The sequence below is a fragment of the Cheilinus undulatus genome, linkage group 17, assembly GCF_018320785.1.
Source record: "Cheilinus undulatus linkage group 17, ASM1832078v1, whole genome shotgun sequence".
NCBI classification, from domain to species: domain Eukaryota; kingdom Metazoa; phylum Chordata; class Actinopteri; order Labriformes; family Labridae; genus Cheilinus; species Cheilinus undulatus.
The window spans coordinates 762,196-785,394 of record NC_054881.1 but is presented as its reverse complement, the minus strand read 5'-3'; the positions used below and the strand labels follow the sequence as shown (position 1 = coordinate 785,394).

The following is a 23,199-nucleotide window of genomic DNA, read 5'->3' as shown; positions in this document are numbered from 1 at the left end:
ACAATGATCACATCTCTGCTGTGTTAACTCTAATAATGATCACATCTCTGCTGTGTTAACTCTAATAATGATCACATCTCTGCTGTGTTAACTCTAACAATGATCACATCTCTGCTGTGTTAACTCTAACAATGATCACATCTCTGCTGTGTTAACTCTAATAATGATCACATCTCTGCTGTGTTAACTCTAATAATGATCATATCTCTGCTGTATTTTTATAATGAAGCCATCCTGAAACACTGTGATGGAAAATTTTCTGCAGAAACTGCAGATAAAATCATTGTTTACCTTTGACTCACCTGTGTGGGTGTGGCCTATCAGGGAAACTCACAACACTTCCTGTTTCAGCTCTCAGCCTATGAAAACCTGAAGACCAGCTGATAAAACATGGAGAGAAAATTTTCAGTTAAATGACGGAAAAGTCTGATTATTTTTTAATTTCACTAAAATGATTACAGCTCACACGTATGTGTGATAGAACAGGAAACAGTTTTATGATTTTATTTTTGTTCTCATGAGAAAATAAAACAGTGAAATGGTTTATGTGTGCTACTGAAATATCTTTATTTTATTTTATTTTCCCATAATCAGAGGTTTAAAGAGGCTAATTAAATTTACTCAGATTACTGTAATTGAGTCTTTTTTAAATAAAAATGATAATTACTAGTTTATTGATGTTTTTAGGTTTATGTCTTATTTGATGTAAAGGCCCTGAAGACCCTCCAACCTTTGTCTAACGGTAAAACCTCACAGTTAAATGTCGTATCTCTTCATTTAAAGCTGTTTCCCCATGATAAAGTTCTATTTTATTGTATAAAATAAAAACAGAACATTTACAGCAGGTCTGTTTAATCGCTCTTCAGTCCAAAGGTCGTATTTATCACGTGGCTCTTATTTTGAAGTAAACCGGAAGTGTCATGGTGTCTGTTGCTACCCAGCGTCCGTGGCTCCGCCGCTCCCCCCGGTAGGTCAGCTGACCGTCGGCCGGTCTGCTGACTGTCAAACCGAGAATCCCGCACCGTGACCCGGACACCATCACCAGGCCGAGGCCGGTCCCCGCGTCCCCGTCCGAGGAGCTCCTGACCCGGGCCGCTCTCTGACCTCCTCCCGGTGCCCCGCTCCGGATCTCCAGCCTCCTCCAGCCCCGCTCGCTTCATCGACGGTCGGATCCTGGTTCCTCCCCGATCCCCGGGTCCGTCCCTCTCCGAGGCCGATCGACTGCTGGACTGCACCCCTAGCGCGTGTGACCCTCCGCCGGCCTCCAGCCCCGGCGGCCCCCGCTGACCGTGATGTCGGTGCTGGAGCTCGCCCTGCAGGGCCTGGCCGTGTTCGGCTTCATCCTGTTCTTCGTGCTGTGGCTCATGCACTTCATGTCCATCATCTATGTGTGAGTACGCTAGGCTAGGCTAGGCTAGGCTAGGCTAACGGCTAGCAGAGCCGCCGAGGCTTCTGTTCCTGGGCTGGGACTCATTAATTTAACCTCTTTAACGGTCATTAATTCAGTATTAAATCAAACTAAAGTCTGGGTCACTGCCAGGGCTCCGAGCGAGGGAAAGTGAAGTGAAATCTGCGGCTTACGACGCTTCTCTGTTGGGCGTTTTCCTGTTTAACCGTTAGCCGGTGTAACGACGTAAACAGATACCGTGTTAAGTGGTGACTTTCAGCTAAATATGTCAGTGATTATTAGACAAATAACTGGACCTGGTACGTCTTAAAATGAATTTATATTTTCAGTTCACACTAAACTGAATTGTGTGTTAATGAAAGGAATCGATGTAGACAGAAGCATCAGCTAAAAAATACAAATTTAAGAACAACAGCCGGATAAAATGTAGAGTTAAAATTAAAGACTAATAATGCTGGATGTTTTATAAAAATGTTCTTATAAAAATACTTATTAGATAAGTTTTACTGTAAATCTAGACAATTTATCTCTACCTACAACAACCTCAGACGTATCCTGCTGAAAGTCTCCAGATAACACGGTCACTGTTTAAACCGTTACACCTGTTAGCTCTGTCAGTCAGTGCCGCTAACCGCGAAACCAGCGGAGCTGTTCTGGCTGTAAATGATCAGATAAACTACTAACCCTCCTGATAGGGTTTCTAACTGCTCTGTCATGTTTTTATCGATGCTTTAATACCAGAATCAGCCGTTTGTCGCGGTTATGTCACGGTTGGTCACCCTTAGTAAACGGAGTTTCCTGTTCTGGATGAACCTCGTTTAAGAATCTGATTATTTCTGATGTTTGTGTGTTTAGCTGATGTTATCCCTGGTCTCCATGTTAAAATAAGAGTTAAAGGGTTAATGTGTGTGGAACATCAGTTCGGCTTTCAGTCCATCTCAGTAAAATCAGTAAATCTCTTCTGATTGAGTCTGAATCTTCAGTCGAGGCTCCTTCCCTCAAGTTTAAAGTGATTTAACTTCAACAACTCTGACTCTATCAAAGACACATGCAGTAATGTGAATCATTCTCATAAATAATGAAACATGCCCGTTCTGGCACAGCTGAGCCCTTATTATCGATTTTAAAGACCTAAACCAGGCTGGTTCTCAGAGATGTCTGAACCCCAGTCAAGGAAATTAAATCAGCGCTGATGGAGCAATGCTGGGATTTTTCTGTCTCTCTTCCGGCTGCTGTCTCTCTAGAAATGCCTGAGCAGATAAAGGAACTGTTTCAAAATAAAGTTTCAACACCGGCGTCTGTTCTCAGTCAAACAGGTTCAACATGGAGATCAGGGAGCCCCAGCCCTGCTCCCAGATCCAGCTCCAGGGGTACGGGGTCCTGGTTCTAGTTGAATGGAGGGCTCGGGTGAAGGTCCAGGGCCTCATGGGACACTTTACTGAGGGACACTCCAAACTGAGTAACATGGGAAATCTCCCAGAATGCCTCCTGAATCACCGCATGTTTAAGACTTTCAGCGGTTTCATGATGAATAAGATCAAAATCCTGGTCCATGGTAGAGTTCAGCTGTTTTATATTTAACCTGAATAATAACCTCTCTGATCAAACAAACACATCCTAATTCATTTGTGTAGTGAAAAATGTAAATTATTTAGTTAAAAACAGAATTAAAATACACAAAAAATAGCTAAAATGGGTTAATAATGGCAAAAATGGTGGGAAAGGTGGTGAAATTAGATTTTAAAAGTAGCAAAAATGGGTTAGAAATGCCAAAAATTACATCAAAGTGCCAAAAATAACCTGAAATTGGCAAAAATGGGTTAAAGTGGCAAAAAATAGGTGGACATTTGGTGAAATGGGTGAAAATTGATGTAAACTGGTAAAAAAGAGGGTTAGCAGGGGCAGAAATATCAAATTATGAAATGTGGCTTAAGAAGTGGTAAAAGGAGTTAATAGTGTCAGTAATGTGCAAGAAAGTGTTTAAAATTGACAAAAATGTGTTTGAAGTTGCAAAAATGGGTTAAAATGAGGTAATTTGGTGTAAAGTGGCGACTAGGGATGCGCCGAAATGAAAATTCTTGGCTGAAACCGAAAACGGAAACACAGAAAGAAATAACTATGCCAGTTATTAGTACCATTGCATTTATGGCTATGGCTGTGTACTAACCTCACTAAAACCAACTGCAATTGCAAAAATTAATATTAATGCTTCAAAGAATAAATCAATTACAAAATTATGTAAATATTTATTAAGCACCTCATTCCAACAATACACAATATAAAATCAAATCAAATACAAAATAAAATGTTTAACTCGACCCACTCATGTCTACATTAAATCAGTGGTTCTCAGCCTTTTGTCAGCGAAGAACCCCCTAAACAGCTCAAAGCTTTTTGGCCAAAAGGAAAGACATTAAAGAGCTGAGACAGCCTCTGATTTATCAGACTTTGTCACTGATAAACACTTTCAAATTACAAATATTAGATTTTTTTCATACATTTTAAATGTTAAAAATGCATGACTAAAGTCATGGCACATCTTCTCATCTCTAAATGTGGGAATTCAAATGAATGTAGCTGTTGAACAGAGACTGAAAGGCTTTAAACCCAGAAGTGTGTAAACCTCTGACTGGCTGCAGCGGTCTCTCTGGAACAGTTTGGAAATCAAAACAAAGGACTAGAAAGAACTAAAAACCTGTAAATAATAAACTAATTATAAAAAAGACTTCTCTCTTCTCCAACTGAAATCATGAACTTAGTTATAGATCAGCATTTCTTCACAAAAAATAAATCCTAAACCTTTTTATGAATGGAGAGGTTGTGAATGCAGTGATTAACAGGCATGCTCCAGTGTGGGTCAAACCATCCTGCCATGGGGGAGACTCAGGGGGTTTAGGGTCATTAAATCTAAGAGCCTACAAAATATTAACTCCAGTTTATAAACTTAAGGTCCTTACACTCTAGACGCAATTTTTTCATGCAAATTATTCACACAGAATATTTACATTTGAACCTGTAGCGAGTCAAAGCAAGCTTCCTCACCTGCAACATCGTTTCACAGCGCGACATTGCTGCGGATATTTAAGTAGCACATTTGCGCTCATATGGGGCTGCCTGCTGCCTGTCTCCCTCTCTACCAGGATAAAAAAGAGGCTAAAACACAAGAACTGATACAGACAGATATGAGGAGATATCAAACATCAGGTGGAGTTGGAGAGGAGGACGTTTTTGTTCCTCTGCCTTAAAAATCGCCACCACCACCATGAAACTCACACAGCTGGAGCTGTTTCTAAACTAACGGGACTTTAGTGAAATATTTACCACCAGTCTCCTCTGACCTCAGACATACGACTGATAAAAGCTCCAGATCAACCAGCTGAATGACTCCTCTGACCAGTCTGGAACACAAACAGGTGAGCCAGTCCGTGGAGAGTTAACTCCTCCCACCGCCAGCCTCAGCTGTGTGATATTATAACTCTGATTGATCATATTTGACATGCAATGAATGAAAAGTCAGTCCCTCCTCTTACAAGCGTGGCTGGCAGTGAATGAAACCGTGAAACTAAACGGCTCTGACAGCCTGGCTGTGCGTAAAAGTGGCGCGTTACGCAGGAGTGAAGGATGTGATGTGATAAAATGTGATTTTAGAACATACGTGTACTCGCAAAATCGTGTCGCTCCTGACGTGCAAAGAAAGGCGCTATTTTTCTTCAATAGTCTGCATGTATTTTAAAATCTCGCCTACCCCCTGGAGTGCCTTCATGTACCCCTATTTGAGAACCACCGAGCCAAGCGCGTGCTGGCCGCGGTTTTTGCTTGCATCATCAAAATGTCGTGTTTCGGCCTTGTTGTTTCAGAGATAAAAGTCTTTCGGCCGAAAACTGAAAATGCACTTTTGGGACATTTTCAGCCGAAAATTTTCAGTGGCCAAATTTTCGGTGCATCCCTAGTGGCAACAGTGTGATTGAAAAATGTTTTTAGTTTTTTTAAGGATCTGGAGATTCCTTTAACTACAGCGGCTACATGTAAACTAGGGCCGGGTATTAACGCTGATTTAACTACAGCGGCTACGTGTAAACTAGGGCCGGGTATTAACGCTGACTTAACTACAGCGGCTACATGTAAACTAGGGCCAGGTATTAACGCTGATTTAACTACAGCGGCTACGTGTAAACTAGGGCCGGGTATTAACGCTGATTTAACTACAGCGGCTACGTGTAAACTAGGGCCGGGTATTAACGCTGATTTAACTACAGCGGCTACGTGTAAACTAGGGCGGGTATTAACGCTGACTTTAACTACAGCGGCTACATGTAAACTAGGGCCAGGTATTAACGCTGACTTAACTACAGCGGCTACGTGTAAACTAGGGCCGGGTATTAACGCTGATTTAACTACAGCGGCTACGTGTAAACTAGGGCCGGGTATTAACGCTGATTTAACTACAGCGGCTACGTGTAAACTAGGGCCAGGTATTAACGCTGACTTAACTACAGCGGCTACGTGTAAACTAGGGCCGGGTATTAACGCTGATTTAACTACAGCGGCTACGTGTAAACTAGGGCCGGGTATTAACGCTGATTTAACTACAGCGGCTACGTGTAAACTAGGGCCGGGTATTAACGCTGATTTAACTACAGCGGCTACGTGTAAACTAGGGCCGGGTATTAACGCTGATTTAACTACTGCGCCACGTGTAAACTAGGGCGGTATTAACGCTGACTTAACTACAGCGGCCACGTGTAAACTAGGGCGGGTATTAACGCTGATTTAACTACAGCGGCTACGTGTAAACTAGGGCGGGTATTAACGCTGATTTAACTACAGCGGCTACGTGTAAACTAGGGCCGGGTATTAACGCTGATTTAACTACAGCGCCACGTGTAAACTAGGGCCGGGTATTAACGCTGATTTAACTACAGCGGCTACGTGTAAACTAGGGCCGGGTATTAACGCTGACTTAACTACAGCGGCTACGTGTAAACTAGGGCCGGGTATTAACGCTGATTTAACTACAGCGGCTACGTGTAAACTAGGGCCGGGTATTAACGCTGACTTAACTACAGCGGCTACGTGTAAACTAGGGCCGGGTATTAACGCTGACTTAACTACAGCGGCTACGTGTAAACTAGGGCCGGGTATTAACGCTGATTTAACTACAGCGGCTACGTGTAAACTAGGGCCGGGTATTAACGCTGATTTAACTACAGCGGCTACGTGTAAACTAGGGCCGGGTATTAACGCTGATTTAACTACAGCGGCTACGTGTAAACTAGGGCCGGGTATTAACGCTGACTTAACTACAGCGGCTACGTGTAAACTAGGGCCTGGTATTAACGCTGACTTAACTACAGCGGCTACGTGTAAACTAGGGCCGGGTATTAACGCTGATTTAACTACAGCGGCTACGTGTAAACTAGGGCCGGGTATTAACGCTGACTTAACTACAGCGGCTACGTGTAAACTAGGGCCGGGTATTAACGCTGACTTAACTACAGCGGCTACGTGTAAACTAGGGCCGGGTATTAACGCTGATTTAACTACAGCGGCTACGTGTAAACTAGGGCCGGGTATTAACGCTGACTTAACTACAGCGGCTACGTGTAAACTAGGGCCGGGTATTAACGCTGATTTAACTACAGCGCTACGCAAAACTAGGGCCGGGTATTAACGCTGACTTAACTACAGCGGCCACGTGTAAACTAGGGCGGGTATTAACGCTGATTTAACTACAGCTGCTACGTGTAAACTAGGGCCGGGTATTAACGCTGATTTAACTACAGCGGCTACGTGTAAACTAGGGCCGGGTATTAACGCTGATTTAACTACAGCGGCTACGTGTAAACTAGGGCGGGTATTAACGCTGATTTAACTACAGCGCCACGTGTAAACTAGGGCCGGGTATTAACGCTGACTTAACTACAGCGCTACGTGTAAACTAGGGCCGGTATTACCGCTGATTTAACTACAGCGGCTACGTGTAAACTAGGGCCGGGTATTAACGCTGATTTAACTACAGCGGCTACGTGTAAACTAGGGCCGGGTATTAACGCTGATTTAACTACAGCGGCTACGTGTAAACTAGGGCCGGGTATTAACGCTGATTTAACTACAGCGGCTACGTGTAAACTAGGGCCGGGTATTAACGCTGACTTAACTACAGCGGCTACGTGTAAACTAGGGCCGGGTATTAACGCTGACTTAACTACAGCGGCTACGTGTAAACTAGGGCCGGGTATTAACGCTGACTTAACTACAGCGGCTACGTGTAAACTAGGGCCGGGTATTAACGCTGATTTAACTACAGCGGCTACGTGTAAACTAGGGCCGGGTATTAACGCTGATTTAACTACAGCGCCACGTGTAAACTAGGGCCGGGTATTAACGCTGATTTAACTACAGCGGCTACGTGTAAACTAGGGCCGGGTATTAACGCTGACTTAACTACAGCGGCTACGTGTAAACTAGGGCCGGGTATTACAGCTGATTTAACTACAGCGGCTACGTGTAAACTAGGGCCGGGTATTAACGCTGATTTAACTACAGCGGCTACGTGTAAACTAGGGCCGGGTATTAACGCTGATTTAACTACAGCGGCTACGTGTAAACTAGGGTGATATTACGATGCCTTTGGCAAACAACAGTCAGGAAAATAGTTCACCTACGGCTTAAAAACAAGTGGAGTGTAAAAACAGTCTGTAAATCTGACTCCAGCGCTACTACTATTATAATTAGCTGGTGTGTTTGGAGCGTTCTGGCTGACGAGGATGTGAGAAACTTTGATTAGAGCAGTGAAACCCTCGTTAGTCAGGGACGATATTCTGATTTCTCAAACTGAATGCATCGTCTGTCATTCTGTGTTTTACGTGGGTGGGCAGACTGAAGGAGGAAGTGGGCGCCTGTGATGCAGGTGAGAGGAGATGCCACTGCATGAGCAGGTGTTAGTGGTCAGAAGGTCAGAGGAACGGGCCGGTAGGGTGTTAGCTGTCCCACACAGGGCTCCATCTTAGCGTCCGGTCTGGTCAGTGCTGTGTGACCGAGGAAAAACACTCATCAGAGCAGGATGGGACTGGGGTTCTTTTATAAACTCTAACTGGGATTATCTTCAAACCAGTGTCCTCTACTCCAGCTCATACCGGGCTCTAGTTTCCCCCAGTTCCTCCTGGTCCCTGTAAACTGGTTCCGCTGGGACCAACCTAACCCTAACCTATCTGTGGGTGGTCTCCTATCGGCACTGTCTGATGTTCTCAGTTCTGTGAGTTTAAACTCTAATGCTCCTGTCTGAGGGTGAATGAGCTACAGTTAATAACCATGCAGCATCCATTCAGACCCTGAACATGTGGGTTTAAACACGTCAGCCTGAACAGGCTCAGTGACGTCCTCATCTTTATCTCGAATCATCTCCAAACTTTTTCTGTGAATGTTAGTGAATAACCTTCATTAGCTTTTCTCCAAGGCCCCATCCTGCTCTGAAACAATGATGTCATGTCATCTGTTTGAGCTTCAGTTCTGATCAGCTGTAACCTCCAGGGTTTCAGGGTTTCAGGGTTTCAGGGTTTTTCATGGAGCTTCAGTCCAGTCTGAGGCGACCCTGAGCGCTGTAGCTCTGACTGTGAACGCCTCCATCGCTGCCATGACTCCTCCTCTCAGTCATGTGATCAGTGATCAGACCCATTCCACAGGGGTCCCATGACCCTCAGGACCAAACCCCCCGTCTGAACGGTGGGTTTCAGGATTCAGTTATGTCATTAATCGCTGGGGCTCCACATATTCACTCTTTCACAGGATTGACAACTTTTATGTAATTCTCTCTGGGTCTTTGGGAGATTAAAGGATTTCCAGCACTTTCCAGGACCTTCAAAGACCCCTGGGATTGTTCCAGTCCTTCGTCAGGTTTACGTAACGTTTCTGAGGAGGTTAGTGAGCGATGGAATCATCCAGAATCAGGCAGACAGTCCTTCTAGAGCAGGAACCAGATTAGGGTGTAGATGAAGACCAGCTAGGGCCGGGAAACGAGGACCATAAAACCATCCTGTCATGTCTGATACCAGGGCCTAAACTCCCGCTGATAAACCAGGGTTAACGTTAATGAGCAGACGTTTAACAGCTGTAGGATCCCACAGAAACTCCAACATCTCTGATGGAGTCAGAATGTTCTCTCCCTTTAAACTCAGACGGATCTAGTCCAGCTTATGTCCATGATAGGGATGTAGAAGAACAGAAACGTCTCATTCTTAGTCTGGTTTTAACCCTCAGACAGAGCCCGGCTGTGTCAGCATCAGTGGAACTGTCCTGGTCAGGAGAGGGTTAAAGGAGTTCAGCAGAGCTCAGCTTTAAATCAAACATGGAGATCCACAGACCAGCATCCTGGTCCTCTGCTGGTTCAGGTCTGAACATTTATGTTCCTCAGTTGTCAGCGTTAGAACCCCACGTTTAAACCGTCCTATCTCTGTTATTCATGGTCGACTGATACAGACCGTTATTTTGGTGTTGAAGCTCTTTCTTCTGTTCAGACGTGCAGGAGTTAGCTTGGTTTCTGATGATAGGTGTTTATATTGTTACTAAAAATAGAAGTGCTCTTTAATAAATGTGTCCTCTGTCTCTGCTAACGCTCCAGGACAGACCGCCACGTCATGTGACCAGCAGACTGCGGCGCCTTAAAGGCAGACGTGTGACTGTAATGTCTGGCTGTTTAAATAAAGTTTTTTTGTATCAGTGATTTATCTGTAAGGAAATGTCAGAGAATTTTTATTGCATTTAGTAGAAATCTCACAGATGTGAAGGAAACCAGAGAGAAGTTTTACCAAACTTATTTAAACGGCATGTCCGTCAGCCAATCACACGATCTGTTTTATAGCGACACTTCATGACTGACGTTATCAGAGGACACCTCCCAAAGAGGGCCGGTCTAGATCTCGCTTCTCGCCAGCTCCACCCACTTTTCTAAAGGTTACCAGCTATGGCCTTCTACTAGTACATCTCAGAAAATTAGAATATCATGAAAAAGTTCAATATTTTTGTCACTCATGTCAGAAAGGTAAACCCATATATTATATAGACTCATCACACACAGAGTGAAATATTTCAGCCTTTATTTCTTGAAATGTTGATGATTATGGCTGACAGATAAGAAAACCCAAAATTCAGTATCTCAGAAAATTAGAATATTATATAAGATCAATAAAAAAGGATGTTTTAAACAGAAATGTCAGGCTTCTGTTCATTTCTATGCATCAGTACTTAGTTGGGCCTCCTTTTGCATGAATTACTGCATCAATGCGGCGTGGCATGGAGGCGATCAGCCTGTGGCACTGCTCAGGTGTAATGAAGCCCAGGTTGCTCTGATAGCGGCCTTCAGGTCATCTGCATTGTTGGGTCTGGTGTCTCTCATCTTCCATAGATCCTCTATGGGGTTCAGGTCAGAGTCACAGTAACACCATGGTCACTGAAGCAGCTTTTGGTACCTTTGGCAGTGTGGGCAGGTGCCAAGTCCTGCTGGAAAATCAAATCAGCATCTCCATGGTGCTTGTCAGCAGAAGGAAGCATGAAGGTCTCTAACATGTCCTGGTAGATGGCTGCCTGACCTTTGACCTGATAAAACACAGTGGACCAACACCAGCAGATGCCATGGCAGCCCAGATCATCACTGACTGTGGAAACTTCACGCAACGTGGATTCTGGTCCTCTCTGCTCTTCTAGGTCCCAGAGTCTGGAGGAGGAGTGGAGAGGACCAGAATCCACATTGCTTGAAGTCCAGTGTGAAGTTTCCACTGTGTGTTTCACTTTCAGAAAAGACAAACAAAAAATATTGAACTTTTTCACGATATTCTAATTTTTTGAGATGCACTAGTACTAGGTAAAAATGGAGGGGAAAAGCTGCCAAAAAACCCAGCTTCACTAACACTCCATCTGTGGCATAATCAGAGCTGATAAAACGTTCCATCCTTGCCTTTGAAGATGACATAATCAGAGCTGGTAAAACGTTCCATCCTTGCCTTTGAAGATGACATAATCAGAGCTGGTAAAACATTCCATCCTTGCCTTTGGAGATGACATAATCAGAGCTGGTAAAACATTCCATCCTTGCTTTGGAGATGACATAATCAGAGCTGGTAAAACATTCCATCCTTGCTTTGAAGATGACATATTTAGAGCTGGTAAAACATTCCATCCTTGCCTTTGGAGATGACATAATCAGAGCTGGTAAAACATTCCATCCTTGCCTTTGAAGATGACATAATCAGAGCAGGTGAAACATTCCATCCTTGCCTTTGAAGATGACATAATCAGAGCTGGTGAAACATTCCATCCTTGCCTTTGAAGATGACATAATCAGAGCTGGTGAAACATTCCATCCTTGCCTTTGAAGATGACATAATCAGAGCTGGTGAAACATTCCATCCTTGCCTTTGAAGATGACATAATCAGAGCTGGTGAAACATTCCATCCTTGCCTTTGGAGATGACATAATCAGAGCTGGTAAACCATTCCATCCTTGCTTTGCCTCCATCTGAAGACACCTTCTTCTCTTCTTCGGCAGGTATTGGTTTTAATGACCATATTTTTTGTCAGTGATCAGTTTAATTTGTTTTGACCTAGCCTTGTTCATTAATAGCAGTTTCTGTTATGTGTTAGCATCAAGCTAACAAAGTCAGCTGTCCGTCCTGGTCCCGTCTTAAATCTCTGAAATGTGGTTTTCTTTAACGTCCATCCCTCCGTGCTGATTGGCCGGCTGTAGACAGAATGAGATTATCCTGTTCATATTTTTCATCCCTCTGACCTTTATCAGAATGAGCCTGTTGTTTTCCTGATGCTACTGTCAGTGACCTTTGACCTGTGCTTCTTTCTCAGGCGTCTCCACCTCCACAGGAAAAGGTCGGAGGTCAAACAGCCGTTCGTGCAGATGGTTGGAGTTTCTCTGCTGAAGCCTCTGAAGGGCGTGGACCCCAACCTCATCTCCAACCTGGAGACGTTTTTCACGCTGGACTACCCCAAGGTACCTGAACACACCACTGATGTTCATTTGACCCCAGGGTGACCTCTGACATGTCCATCCCACCATCAGACTGCCTCTGAGCTCAGTAAACGGCCGACAGCTCTGATCTGTGGTTCATGCTCAGACTAACAGCACCATCTCTCCTAGCTAACGCTCCTATTAAACTTCCTCCCAGCCAATCAGAGATCGTCTAACCTGTCTGCTGTTGTTTCACAGTATGAGATCCTGCTGTGTGTTCAGGATCAGGATGATCCAGCTGTGGACGTCTGCAAAAAGCTGTTAGGAAAATATCCCAACGTAGACGCTCGACTATTCATCGGTGAGACTAAAAGCCTTCTGATGTTCCTGCTGTGTGTCTGTGTTTATCAGAGAGCTAACAACAGTTCCTAGCTGACCCCTGACCTCTGGCACCCAGGACTCTGGGAATGTTTGAGTCAGGAACGCTGACAGGAACTCTGGACATTTTAGACAGTGGTACAGAAATACTGGCTGTAGTCTACTGTAGTTCCTTCCTTTAGTTAGCAGCTAATGTTAGCAGCTAATGTTAGCAGCTAATGTTAGCAGCTAATGTCAGCAGCTAATGTTAGCAGCTAATGTTAGCAGCTAATGTCAGCAGCTAATTTCAGCAGCTAATCTTAGCAGCTAATGTTAGCAGCTAATGTTAGCAGCTAATCTTAGCAGCTAATGTCAGCAGCTAATCTTAGCAGCTAATGTCAGCAGCTAATGTCAGCAGCTAATCTTAGCAGCTAATGTCAGCAGCTAATGTCAGCAGCTAATCTTAGCAGCTAATGTCAGCAGCTAATGTCAGCAGCTAATGTCAGCAGCTAATGTTAGCAGCTAATGTCAGCAGCTAATGTTAGCAGCTAATGTTAGCAGCTAATGTCAGCAGGTAATGTCAGCAGCTAATGTTAGCAGCTAATGTCAGCAGCTAATGTCAGCAGCTAATCTTAGCAGCTAATGTCAGCAGCTAATGTCAGCAGCTAATGTTAGCAGCTAATGTCAGCAGCTAATGTCAGCAGCTAATCTTAGCAGCTAATGTCAGCAGCTAATGTCAGCAGCTAATGTTAGCAGCTAATGTCAGCAGCTAATGTTAGCAGCTAATGTTAGCAGCTAATGTCAGCAGCTAATGTTAGCAGCTAATGTTAGCAGCTAATGTCAGCAGCTAATGTTAGCAGCTAATGTCAGCAGCTAATCTTAGCAGCTAATGTTAGCAGCTAATGTTAGCAGCTAATGTTAGCAGCTAATGTCAGCAGCTAATGTTAGCAGCTAATGTTAGCATGTGCTGATCTGTGGTTCTCAGGGGGAAAGAAGGTCGGGATCAACCCAAAGATCAACAACCTGATGCCGGGTTATGAAGGAGCCAAATATGGTCTGGTCTGGATCTGTGACAGCGGCATCAGAGGTCAGTACAGCTGTGTTTGACCACGCCCCCTAAAGCGATTTATACGTCATCAAAGCTAATGCTAACTGCTGCTTACTCTGTGTGTTTCAGTGAAACCAGACACCCTGACAGATATGACCAATCAGATGACAGAGAAGGTGGGATTGGTCCACGGGTTACCATATGTCGCAGACCGCCAAGGCTTCGCCGCCACTCTGGAGCAGGTAACCAACGCACCTACCAGCTACCAACCAGCTAATGCTACATCAGGGCTATGAAACGATGCTAACAGCTACCAACCAGCTAACGCTACATCAGGGCTATGAAACGATGCTAACAGCTACCAACCAGCTAACGCTACATCAGGGCTATGAAACGATGCTAACAGCTACTAACCAGCTAACGCTACATCAGGGCTATGAAACGATGCTAACAGCTACTAACCAGCTAACGCTACATCAGGGCTATGAAACAATGCTAACAGCTACCAACCAGCTAAAGCTACATCATGGCTATGAAACGATGCTAACAGATGCCAACCAGCTAACGCTACATCATGGCTATGGAACGATGCTAACAGATGCCAACCAGCTAACGCTACATCAGGGCTATGTAACAATCCTAGACATAGCTAATACAGATATTATTCTTACTCCACTGATGCTAACATATGCTAATGCTACCTTGTTTCTAGGTTTATTTTGGGACGTCCCATCCTCGCTCCTACATCTCCGCTAATGTGACGGGGATCAAATGTGTGACAGGGATGTCGTGTCTCATGAGGAAGGATGTGTTGGACCAGGCTGGAGGACTGGTCGCCTTCGCTCAGTACATCGCAGAGGATTACTTCATGGCTAAAGCTATCGCTGACAGGTTAGCACGTTAACATTAGAGGAATACTTCATGGCTAAAGCTATCACTGACAGGTTAGCACGTTAGCATGTTAACATTAGAGGATTACTTCATGGCTAAAGCTATCGCTGACAGGTTAGCACGTTAGCATTAGAGGATTACTTCATGGCTAAAGCTATCGCTGACAGGTTAGCACGTTAACATTAGAGGAATACTTCATGGCTAAAGCTATCACTGACAGGTTAGCACGTTAGCATGTTAACATTAGAGGATTACTTCATGGCTAAAGCTATCGCTGACAAGTTAGCACGTTAGCATTAGAGGATTACTTCATGGCTAAAGCTATCGCTGACAGGTTAGCACGTTAACATTAGAGGAATACTTCATGGCTAAAGCTATCGCTGACAGGTTAGCACATTAGCATGTTAACATTAGAGGATTACTTCATGGCTAAAGCTATCGCTGACAGGTTAGCACGTTAGTATTAGAGGATTACTTCATGGCTAAAGCTATCGCTGACAGGTTAGCACGTTAACATTAGAGGAATACTTCATGGCTAAAGCTATTGCTGACAGGTTAGCACGTTAGCATGTTAGCATTAGAGGATTACTTCATGGCTAAAGCTATCATTTAAAGTAAGCATGTTAGCATTAGCTCCTTATTGTTCCATTGTGGTTTTTAATATTTGGATGTCTCTGTCACCTCAGAGGATGGAAGTTCTCCATGGCAACACAGGTGGCGCTGCAGAACTCGGGGTCGTACTCTATTGGCCAGTTTCAGTCCCGCATGATCAGGTGACCTTCCAGCTTTTATCTGATTGTGTGTTCATGAGTGCACAGCTGTGCAGCAGGTCAGAGTACTGAATGAGATCACATCAGTGATTCTAATTAATGCTGAGTAAGCATCCACACTATTGATTTTCATGTCAGCCATTTTTTTTTCCCGTACGTTTTTTGGACCCTGCCTCCTCTTTCCCTCTATGAGCTATACTCATCGTTCTAATATCATCCTATTCAGCTCTTTTAGGGCATGATGGCTGTGACTTTTCTTATTTATAACTTTTATAATTTTAAAAATATTTAACTTCTTCAGCAAAAATGTTCCCATTCAAATGAATGGGGCTTTTCTGAAAATTTATTCTTTCTTCAGCTCCTCATAACTTTGGCATTTTCTCAGGCTATTTTCACTATTCTACTATGATACTCTTCAGCTTCTTGTGCTCTTTTCAGGTATTTATAATAATCTATACTATTTATGCTTTTTTAACTATTTTGCTTTTTCTAAAACTGAAAAAACATTATTTCAGATGGGCCAGCTCTTTAAATCCTCTTAAACTGTTTCAACTTCTAAGGCTTATAACTTTAGCTCACTTCCACATACAGACTTCATTTTTGATTTAAAACGTAGACAAACTCTTCAGCTATCTAGGACTGATTCACATTATTGATATCTTTTACCAGTTATTTATAATCACTGATCAAACTTCATGAATATCTGAGCTCTCTCAGACGTTTACAATGGGGTTAAATGGAGAGCCTTAGAGTGATGATGTCACACTTAGAGCACAGATGCTGTGTGAAGTAGAGGTTGAACTTCCCAAACAAACTGCTCTCCTGAAAAAAATATTTGGTCCACGGTTATAATATAAACAGCAAAACGTAGCCACACATCTCCTCTTGCTTACAAGAAAGATTTGAGGTCAACAGGATCAATGGTTTTGGCAAAGTGAGCTTCAAAGCGTGACCAGCATCCCTTCAGTTCCCCATCTGCAGCAATACAATTGTTGAATGAAGATTCCTGAGTGCGAGCTTTTGGAAACACTTTTTTAACTCGCTCTTGAACCATGGTTTTTCACTTCCCACTCATAAAAAATATATCACCGCGTTCAGCAACTTCTGCTGATTCTCACAATACCTTTGGTTTTCTGCTAGGTTTCACAAGTTCAGCTTAAATTAACTTTGTTTGAGTGCATGCTCTGGCCACTCAACTCAGTTTTCTGAGCTGTTTTTTACAGAAGCTTTCACAGGTGTGACTAATTAGCTTTGACCCCATCTGTGACTGATTAGCTATGATGTCATACGGCATTGATCACCATAGCAACCTGAGAGTCTTTCAGACACACACAACACGTCACGCATCAACACTCTCTCAAACTGTCTCATACAAGTGGCTTTAATTTATCATTTTTAAAGCACTCACCTCAACAATATTATAAAACAGTGTGCTTTAGTGGAACTCTGGAGACAAAGGTCTAAATGGCTCTCTTTTTAATTTTTTTATGTACATTTTCACTAATCAGCTACTGCACTCTTCAGCTTTTATGCAATTTTCAACCATTTTTGCTTTTTAGCTATTTATGCTATTTATATGCTATTTTCAGCTATTTTATGCTATTTTTAGAGATTTTTTATGCTATTTTCCGTTATTTTTTCTATTTAGCTATTTTATGCTATTTTTAGATATTTTTTATGCTTTTTTCAGTTTTTTTTTGCTTTTTCAGCTATTTTTAGCAGCTCTCAGCATCCCCATGCAATTTGAGCTGACATTACATTTTTATCCAGTTTAAACTGTTCACCATGGTTAAATCAGGTCAGACGTCTCTATGGACCTCTGTAGGAGCAGCACATTCAGAGACCGACAGACTCAGTGAATAATCTACCTGGAGTTAATTTACTGTTTTATAGTCCTTTATCTTTACTGTTTATGAGACTCGTTAGAAAATCATTAACGACCTGTTTATCACTGCAGCCTGTCCCTCATACAGACGGGCTCATTTCATGAAGTAAAGGAAATTAAATACATGCATATCAATGACATTTACCATGACTCCAGTTTGATTTTAGTTATTATCAAATAGCACGTTTATTTTCTGGATTATCATCCTTCATTATGCTGATGGGGAAACTTTAAACAGGTGGGATCTGTATTATTAAATTGTAAACTGATTATTATAAAACAAAAGCTTGATATCTGGATGTAATAAATGCATGATTTAAATCCAGCAGTCTGATGGTGAATACTTCTGCCTTTAATCTAAGATGAATGCTGTTCTGTTTCCTGTTTTACTTCCTGTTCTACTTCCTGTTTTGATTCCAGTTATATTTTGTGCTTCCAGGTGGACAAAGTTACGGATAAACATGCTGCCAGGCACCGTGCTGGAGCCCGTCTCTGAGTGCTTCCTGGCCAGCCTCATCATTGGCTGGGCCGCTCATTACGTGTTCAGGTAGGTGTCAGGTGAAGCTCAGAGCCTGAGGAAAGATCAGACCGTTCTGATCCCTGTTGGGCCCTGGACTAGACCAGACCCCAGAGAGAACGGTGTCAGGAGAACTGTGGTGGTCATGTGGTGTGACCACGGATCATTGCTAAGGTTTACTAAAGTAAAACAGACTAAAGGATCATTACGCAGAACCATCGTCTGAAAATAAATGAACCCTTCTGGTCTGTGTCACAGGTGGGACATGATGGTCTTCTTCATGTGTCACTGTCTGGCCTGGTTCATCTTTGACTACATCCAGCTGACTGGAGTCCAGGTACCACATCGACGACACCTCATGCTTTTATTTTGAAGGGGCTAAATGATAATTAACACCTTTAACAGATATATTTTTGGTTTAATTCAAACAATGATGTCCACATAACAGTCAGAATATCTATAAAACGTTGTGTTTTCTCGCTCTGTGCTGATTGGTTATTAATCAATGACATCACGGTGCAGGGCGGACCCCTCTGCTTCTCGAAGCTGGACTTTGCGGTGGCGTGGTTCATCAGGGAGTCCATGGCAGTGCAGATCTTCCTCTCGGCTCTGTGGGACCCCACCATCAGCTGGAGGACGGGACGCTACCGCCTACGCTGTGGTGGGACCGCCGAGGAGATCCTCGACGTCTAGTTACCACGGCAACCTGCTGCCTCTCCCCCTCCTCCTCCTCACGGACGGCGGAGAGGACGAGAGAAAGAGACTGACATTTGTGTTTCTGTTTTTTATGAGTCGAACTGAAGAGTGAGTGAGTTTATCTATTTATGTTCCTTTGGTGCTAAAATGAGTGATGACTATGGAGTCAGTGTGGTCGCAAAACTCTAGAGGACTTTTTACCGTCCTGACATCACGGCTCAGCGATTCTGGTCTGACCTTCTTCTCCAGTCTTGACATCTAAACCGGTCTGTGTGCTCCAGACTGCCTCTCTCCTCTCTTTCTGTCACATTTACTCTCTGATCTGTCTCCTGTTGATGAACCGACCAATAGGAAACAGGTAGAGGATGGACCAATTACGTGAGTTCTGGCCGTTGTTGCCGTGTCCCAACATTCTATCACACACACGGTAAAAGTCTGAGTAGTGATCATCAGACTATTATAAATCTGTCAGAGAGAAACAGAGTGACTCAGCAGAGAGCGCTGAAGACTGAGTCTACTGTTTAAATCCTAACAAGTCTGGGGGAGGAGCTGGGGTGGAGTTATAGGAGAACAGCATAGCAACAGCGGGCAGAGCTAACGTGATTGGTCCATCCTCTACCTGTTTCCTATTGGCTGGTTCATCAAAGATCTAAAGATCAGAGATCAACATTCAGAGCTCACAGGTTTGAAAGGAAAGACTGAAGAAAAACCAGAGACCAGAATCAGTGGGTCAGGATCTCAGAACGCTGAAACAAACTCCCCAGTTTTGTAACCATGACGACTCCATAGCTGCCAGAACAAGCCAATGAGAGTGCAGGATGGATGAGACAAAAAATAAACAGAAAAAAAGTGAGGGAGTGATGCATCGCACTGAATCGTCTCATCTTTGATCACTCAGCCTCGGAAAACATCAACCAATCAGGAGGCAGGAGCTGAAATTCTCAGTCCTGATTGGATGTTTCCTTGTTCGTCTCGACTTTAATGTGTGAAGTTAGTGAAGATTTTTATGAACACATGAAAAAACTCAAAAAAGAGCCGTGAGAGAGTGAAGGAAGCAGAAATGTTCAGGCCGGCTCCACATCAGACGCTTTTAGAGGTTTAAACACAGACATGAGGACCGCCACAGCTGAAACCCTGGACCCTCACCAGACCAGAGGGTCTACTCTAGCTCCAGGACCCACCACAGACCTCTGCACTCTTTTACTGGGACTTTAAATCTGAACCAGACTTTAATGAGACAGGTCCTTCATAATAAAAGCACATCAGAGACTGTTTAGGTACACATCACGGCTTTGTGACCTGGCGGTCTAGAGCGAGGCTCATCCAGACAGAGAGACCACAACGCTGCTGTCTACGCTAGCACTGTCACCGTGGAGATCTCACAGAAACTTGGGATCAAACATGACTTAACATGGAGGGTGTCGCCACGACATCATTAGCCCCACCCCCCCATGGCTCGGTCGTGTATGTTAGCTGCCATGTTTGTGTCCTGTTGGCCACGCCTCCTGTTCCTCATTGGCTACTCTGGGTATGACATCAGAGTCCTGTAGATCTGGACTCAGAGCTGTTTATATTCATGATTCCAGATCAGGGCACAGATGGCCCAGACCACGTCCTATGTACACAAGTGACCAGGTCCAGGCCCAGCCTGTGGCTCCTCCCCCACCTGTGGCTCCTCCCCCACCTGTGGCCACAGCAGGTGGTGCTCACTTTACACAGAGATCAGAGAGGCTCGGACTGGACCAGGAGCAGAGAACTGATCACACAGACTCCTCAGACCAGATCAGGACAGATACTCAGCTGTGACAGACCTCATACCAGGACTCTGACCCTAACCCATCTAGGCGGTTTTAGGGGCCATGGGGCCTGGACTCGTCTCCTGTGCAGCTGGCCTGACTGACATTTTTACGCCATTCTGATTTATAAAATAAAGTGAGCGCCATTTAAACCCCCAGATCTAAACTGTTAAAGCGTACCAGTAAAACCACCAGAGGTTATCAGATAAACTTTAGAGGACGCCGTTCTCCAGAGCGGCGTAGATCTGGCCGGTACTCAGGTGTTCCACCTGGATCTGGGGGAACCCACTGAGCTCTCCAGCCTTAGATTTCCATAAAGACTCTCCACAGGTCGCTGATGGTTTTTAAGAAAAAAAAAAAGTTTGTTTTTAAATCAGACAATTATTTCATTGTTTTAAAAGTGCTGATAATTCAAGCAAAAGAAGTTCATAAAAATTAAATACAAAAAATCTGAAAACAGGAGAGAGTGGCGAATCTGTCTTTATTTATTAAAAAATTTAAAAAGTCTCCTGATCAGTGATCAATAATTTATTAATCAAACTGTTGGCATTAAACAAAATTCTCTCCGTTCTAAAATAATTCAACATTTTTTTATAACTTTGTCATCTCACTATAAAGTTAAATAATTTTTTTTATTTTCAACAATAAAACTAAAAAAACTTCCCATAGTGTGTTTATGAGATTTCAGAATAAAAGTCCTGGAGAACAAATTTGTAAATGAATTAAATCTCATGAATGAGTAAAATCTTCATTTTTAACCTAAGAATAAAAACTAAAGTTTCTTTCTCTTCTCTGACTTCACAGTAAAAAACATTCAAACGTCGAGTTTCTGATTTAAGAAGCTGATTTAAAGTGAACAAGTTCTGCCAACATCCTGGACTCTTTTAAAACCTGTTCCTATCCTGACAAGTAGAAGAAAAAAGACTTTTACCCAGCGAGCACTGAAGGAATCGACCAATCAGTATTCAGACGCCAAATGGTCGAAACATTTCACCCAACATCAAAGAAAGAAAAAAAAAAGGACCAAAAAAATAAAAAAATCACATTTCTGAACGTAAATCTACCAGTCTGATCACTGTACACGAGTGTGTGTAAACGAGTGTGTGTTAACGAGCAAATGTATATGAGTGTGTTAACTAGCATGTGTAAAACGAATGTGTGTTAACGAGCACATGTAAGAGTGTGTTAACTAGCATGTGTAAACAAGTGTGTGTGAACGAGTGTGTGTAAACGAGTGTGTGTAAACGAGTGTGTGTAAACGAGTGTGTGTTAACAAGCAAATGTAAATGAGTGTGTTAACTAGCATGTGTAAACAAGTGTGTGTGAACGAGTGTGTGTAAACGAGTGTGTGTAAACGAGTGTGTGTAAACGAGTGTGTGTTAATGAACATGTGTAAATGAGTGTGTTAATGAGTCTATGTGAACGAGTGTGTGCAAATGAGCCTGTGTTAATGGCTTTGTGTGATCGAGTCCATGTTAATGAGTCTGTTAACAAGTGTGTGTTGACAAGCACATTTTAACAAGTCTGTGTGAACAAGTCTTCGTAAACAAGTCCGTGTTAACGAGTGTGTGTAAACAAGTCAGTGGTTATGTGTCTGTGTTAACGAGTGTGTGTGAATAAAGATGTGTGAATGAGTCTGTTATGATCGGTGTAAATGTGCTTCAGACGTGTTTAGGAGTTTAACGAGTGTGTGTTAATGAATGTGTGTTAATGATTGTGTTCATAAATGTGTTAATGAGTGTGTGTTAATTGTTGTGTGTTAAAGAATTTTTTAATAAGTGTGTGTTAATGAGTGTGTTAATGATTGTGTATTAATTAATGTGGGTTAACGATTGTGTGTTAATGAGTGTGTGTTAATGAGTGTGTTAATGATTGTGTATCAATTAATGTGGGTTAACGATTGTGTGTTAATGAGTGTGTGTTAATGAGTGTGTTAATGATTGTGTATCAATTAATGTGGGTTAACAATTGTGTGTTAATGAGTGTCTGTTTATGGGTGTGTGTATGAATGTGTGTTAATGAGTGTGTGTTAATGAGTGTGTGTTAATGGGTGTGTGTATGAATGTGTGTTAATGAGTGTGTGTTAATGATTGTTAATGAGTGTGTGTTAATATATGTGTGTTAACGAGTATGTTAATGTGTTAATGAGTGTGTGTAAATGAATGTGTGTTAATGATTGTTAATGAGTGTGTGTTAATATATGTGTGTTAACGAGTGTGTTAATGTGTTAATGAGTGTGTGAAAATAAATGTGTGTTAATGAATATGTGTAAATGAATATGTTAATGAGTTTATGTTAATGAATGTGTGTTGATGAATGTGTTATTGAGTGTGTGTGTTAATGATCGTGTGTTAACAAGTGTGTTAATGATTGTGTTAATGAGTGTTAATAAGTGTGTGTTAATGAATGTGTGTTAATGAGTGTGTAATGATTGTGTTGAGTTCGTTAATGAATGAGTGTTAATGAGTGTGTTAATAATGTGTTAATGATTTTGTGTTCTGAGAGTGTGTTAATGAGTGTGTGTTATGATTGTGTCAATGAGTCTGTTAATGAGTGTGTTAATGAGTGTGTGTTAATGAGTGTGTGTTATGATTGTGTTAATGAGTCTGTTAATGAGTGTGTTAATGAGTGTGTGATTGTGTTAATGAGTCTGTTAATGAGTGTGTGTTATGATTGTGTTAATGAGTCTGTTAATGAGTGTGTGTTATGATTGTGTTAATGAGTCTGTTAATGAGTGTGTTAATGAGTGTGATTGTGTTAATGAGTCTGTTAATGAGTGTGTGTTATGATTGTGTTAATGAGTCTGTTAATGAGTGTGTTAATGAGTGTGATTGTGTTAATGAGTCTGTTAATGAGTGTGTGTTATGATTGTGTTAA

The 23,199-nt window shown here is 42.7% G+C and overlaps 1 protein-coding gene across 2 annotated transcripts; it reads left to right on the top strand.

Annotated features, from left to right (window-relative positions):
* Positions 1-979: 979 nt before the first annotated feature.
* ugcg (UDP-glucose ceramide glucosyltransferase) lies at positions 980-22,398 on the top strand. 2 transcript variants are annotated; one of them, XR_005993180.1, is made up of 11 exons: positions 980-1,390; positions 12,260-12,404; positions 12,621-12,723; positions 13,705-13,806; positions 13,897-14,009; positions 14,480-14,658; positions 15,345-15,431; positions 17,753-17,860; positions 18,089-18,167; positions 18,353-18,634; positions 21,127-22,398. XR_005993180.1 is itself a non-coding variant. In XM_041810571.1 (10 exons), exons 1-10 carry the CDS (start codon positions 1,293-1,295, stop codon positions 18,521-18,523), a joined length of 1,185 nt encoding a protein of 394 aa, XP_041666505.1. In that variant the 5' UTR covers positions 981-1,292; the 3' UTR covers positions 18,524-22,398. The 2 variants fall into 2 exon arrangements, 1 of the variants encoding a protein (XP_041666505.1); XM_041810571.1 differs by having other exon boundaries at positions 981-1,390; positions 18,353-22,398.
* The last annotated feature ends 801 nt before the right edge of the window (positions 22,399-23,199 follow it).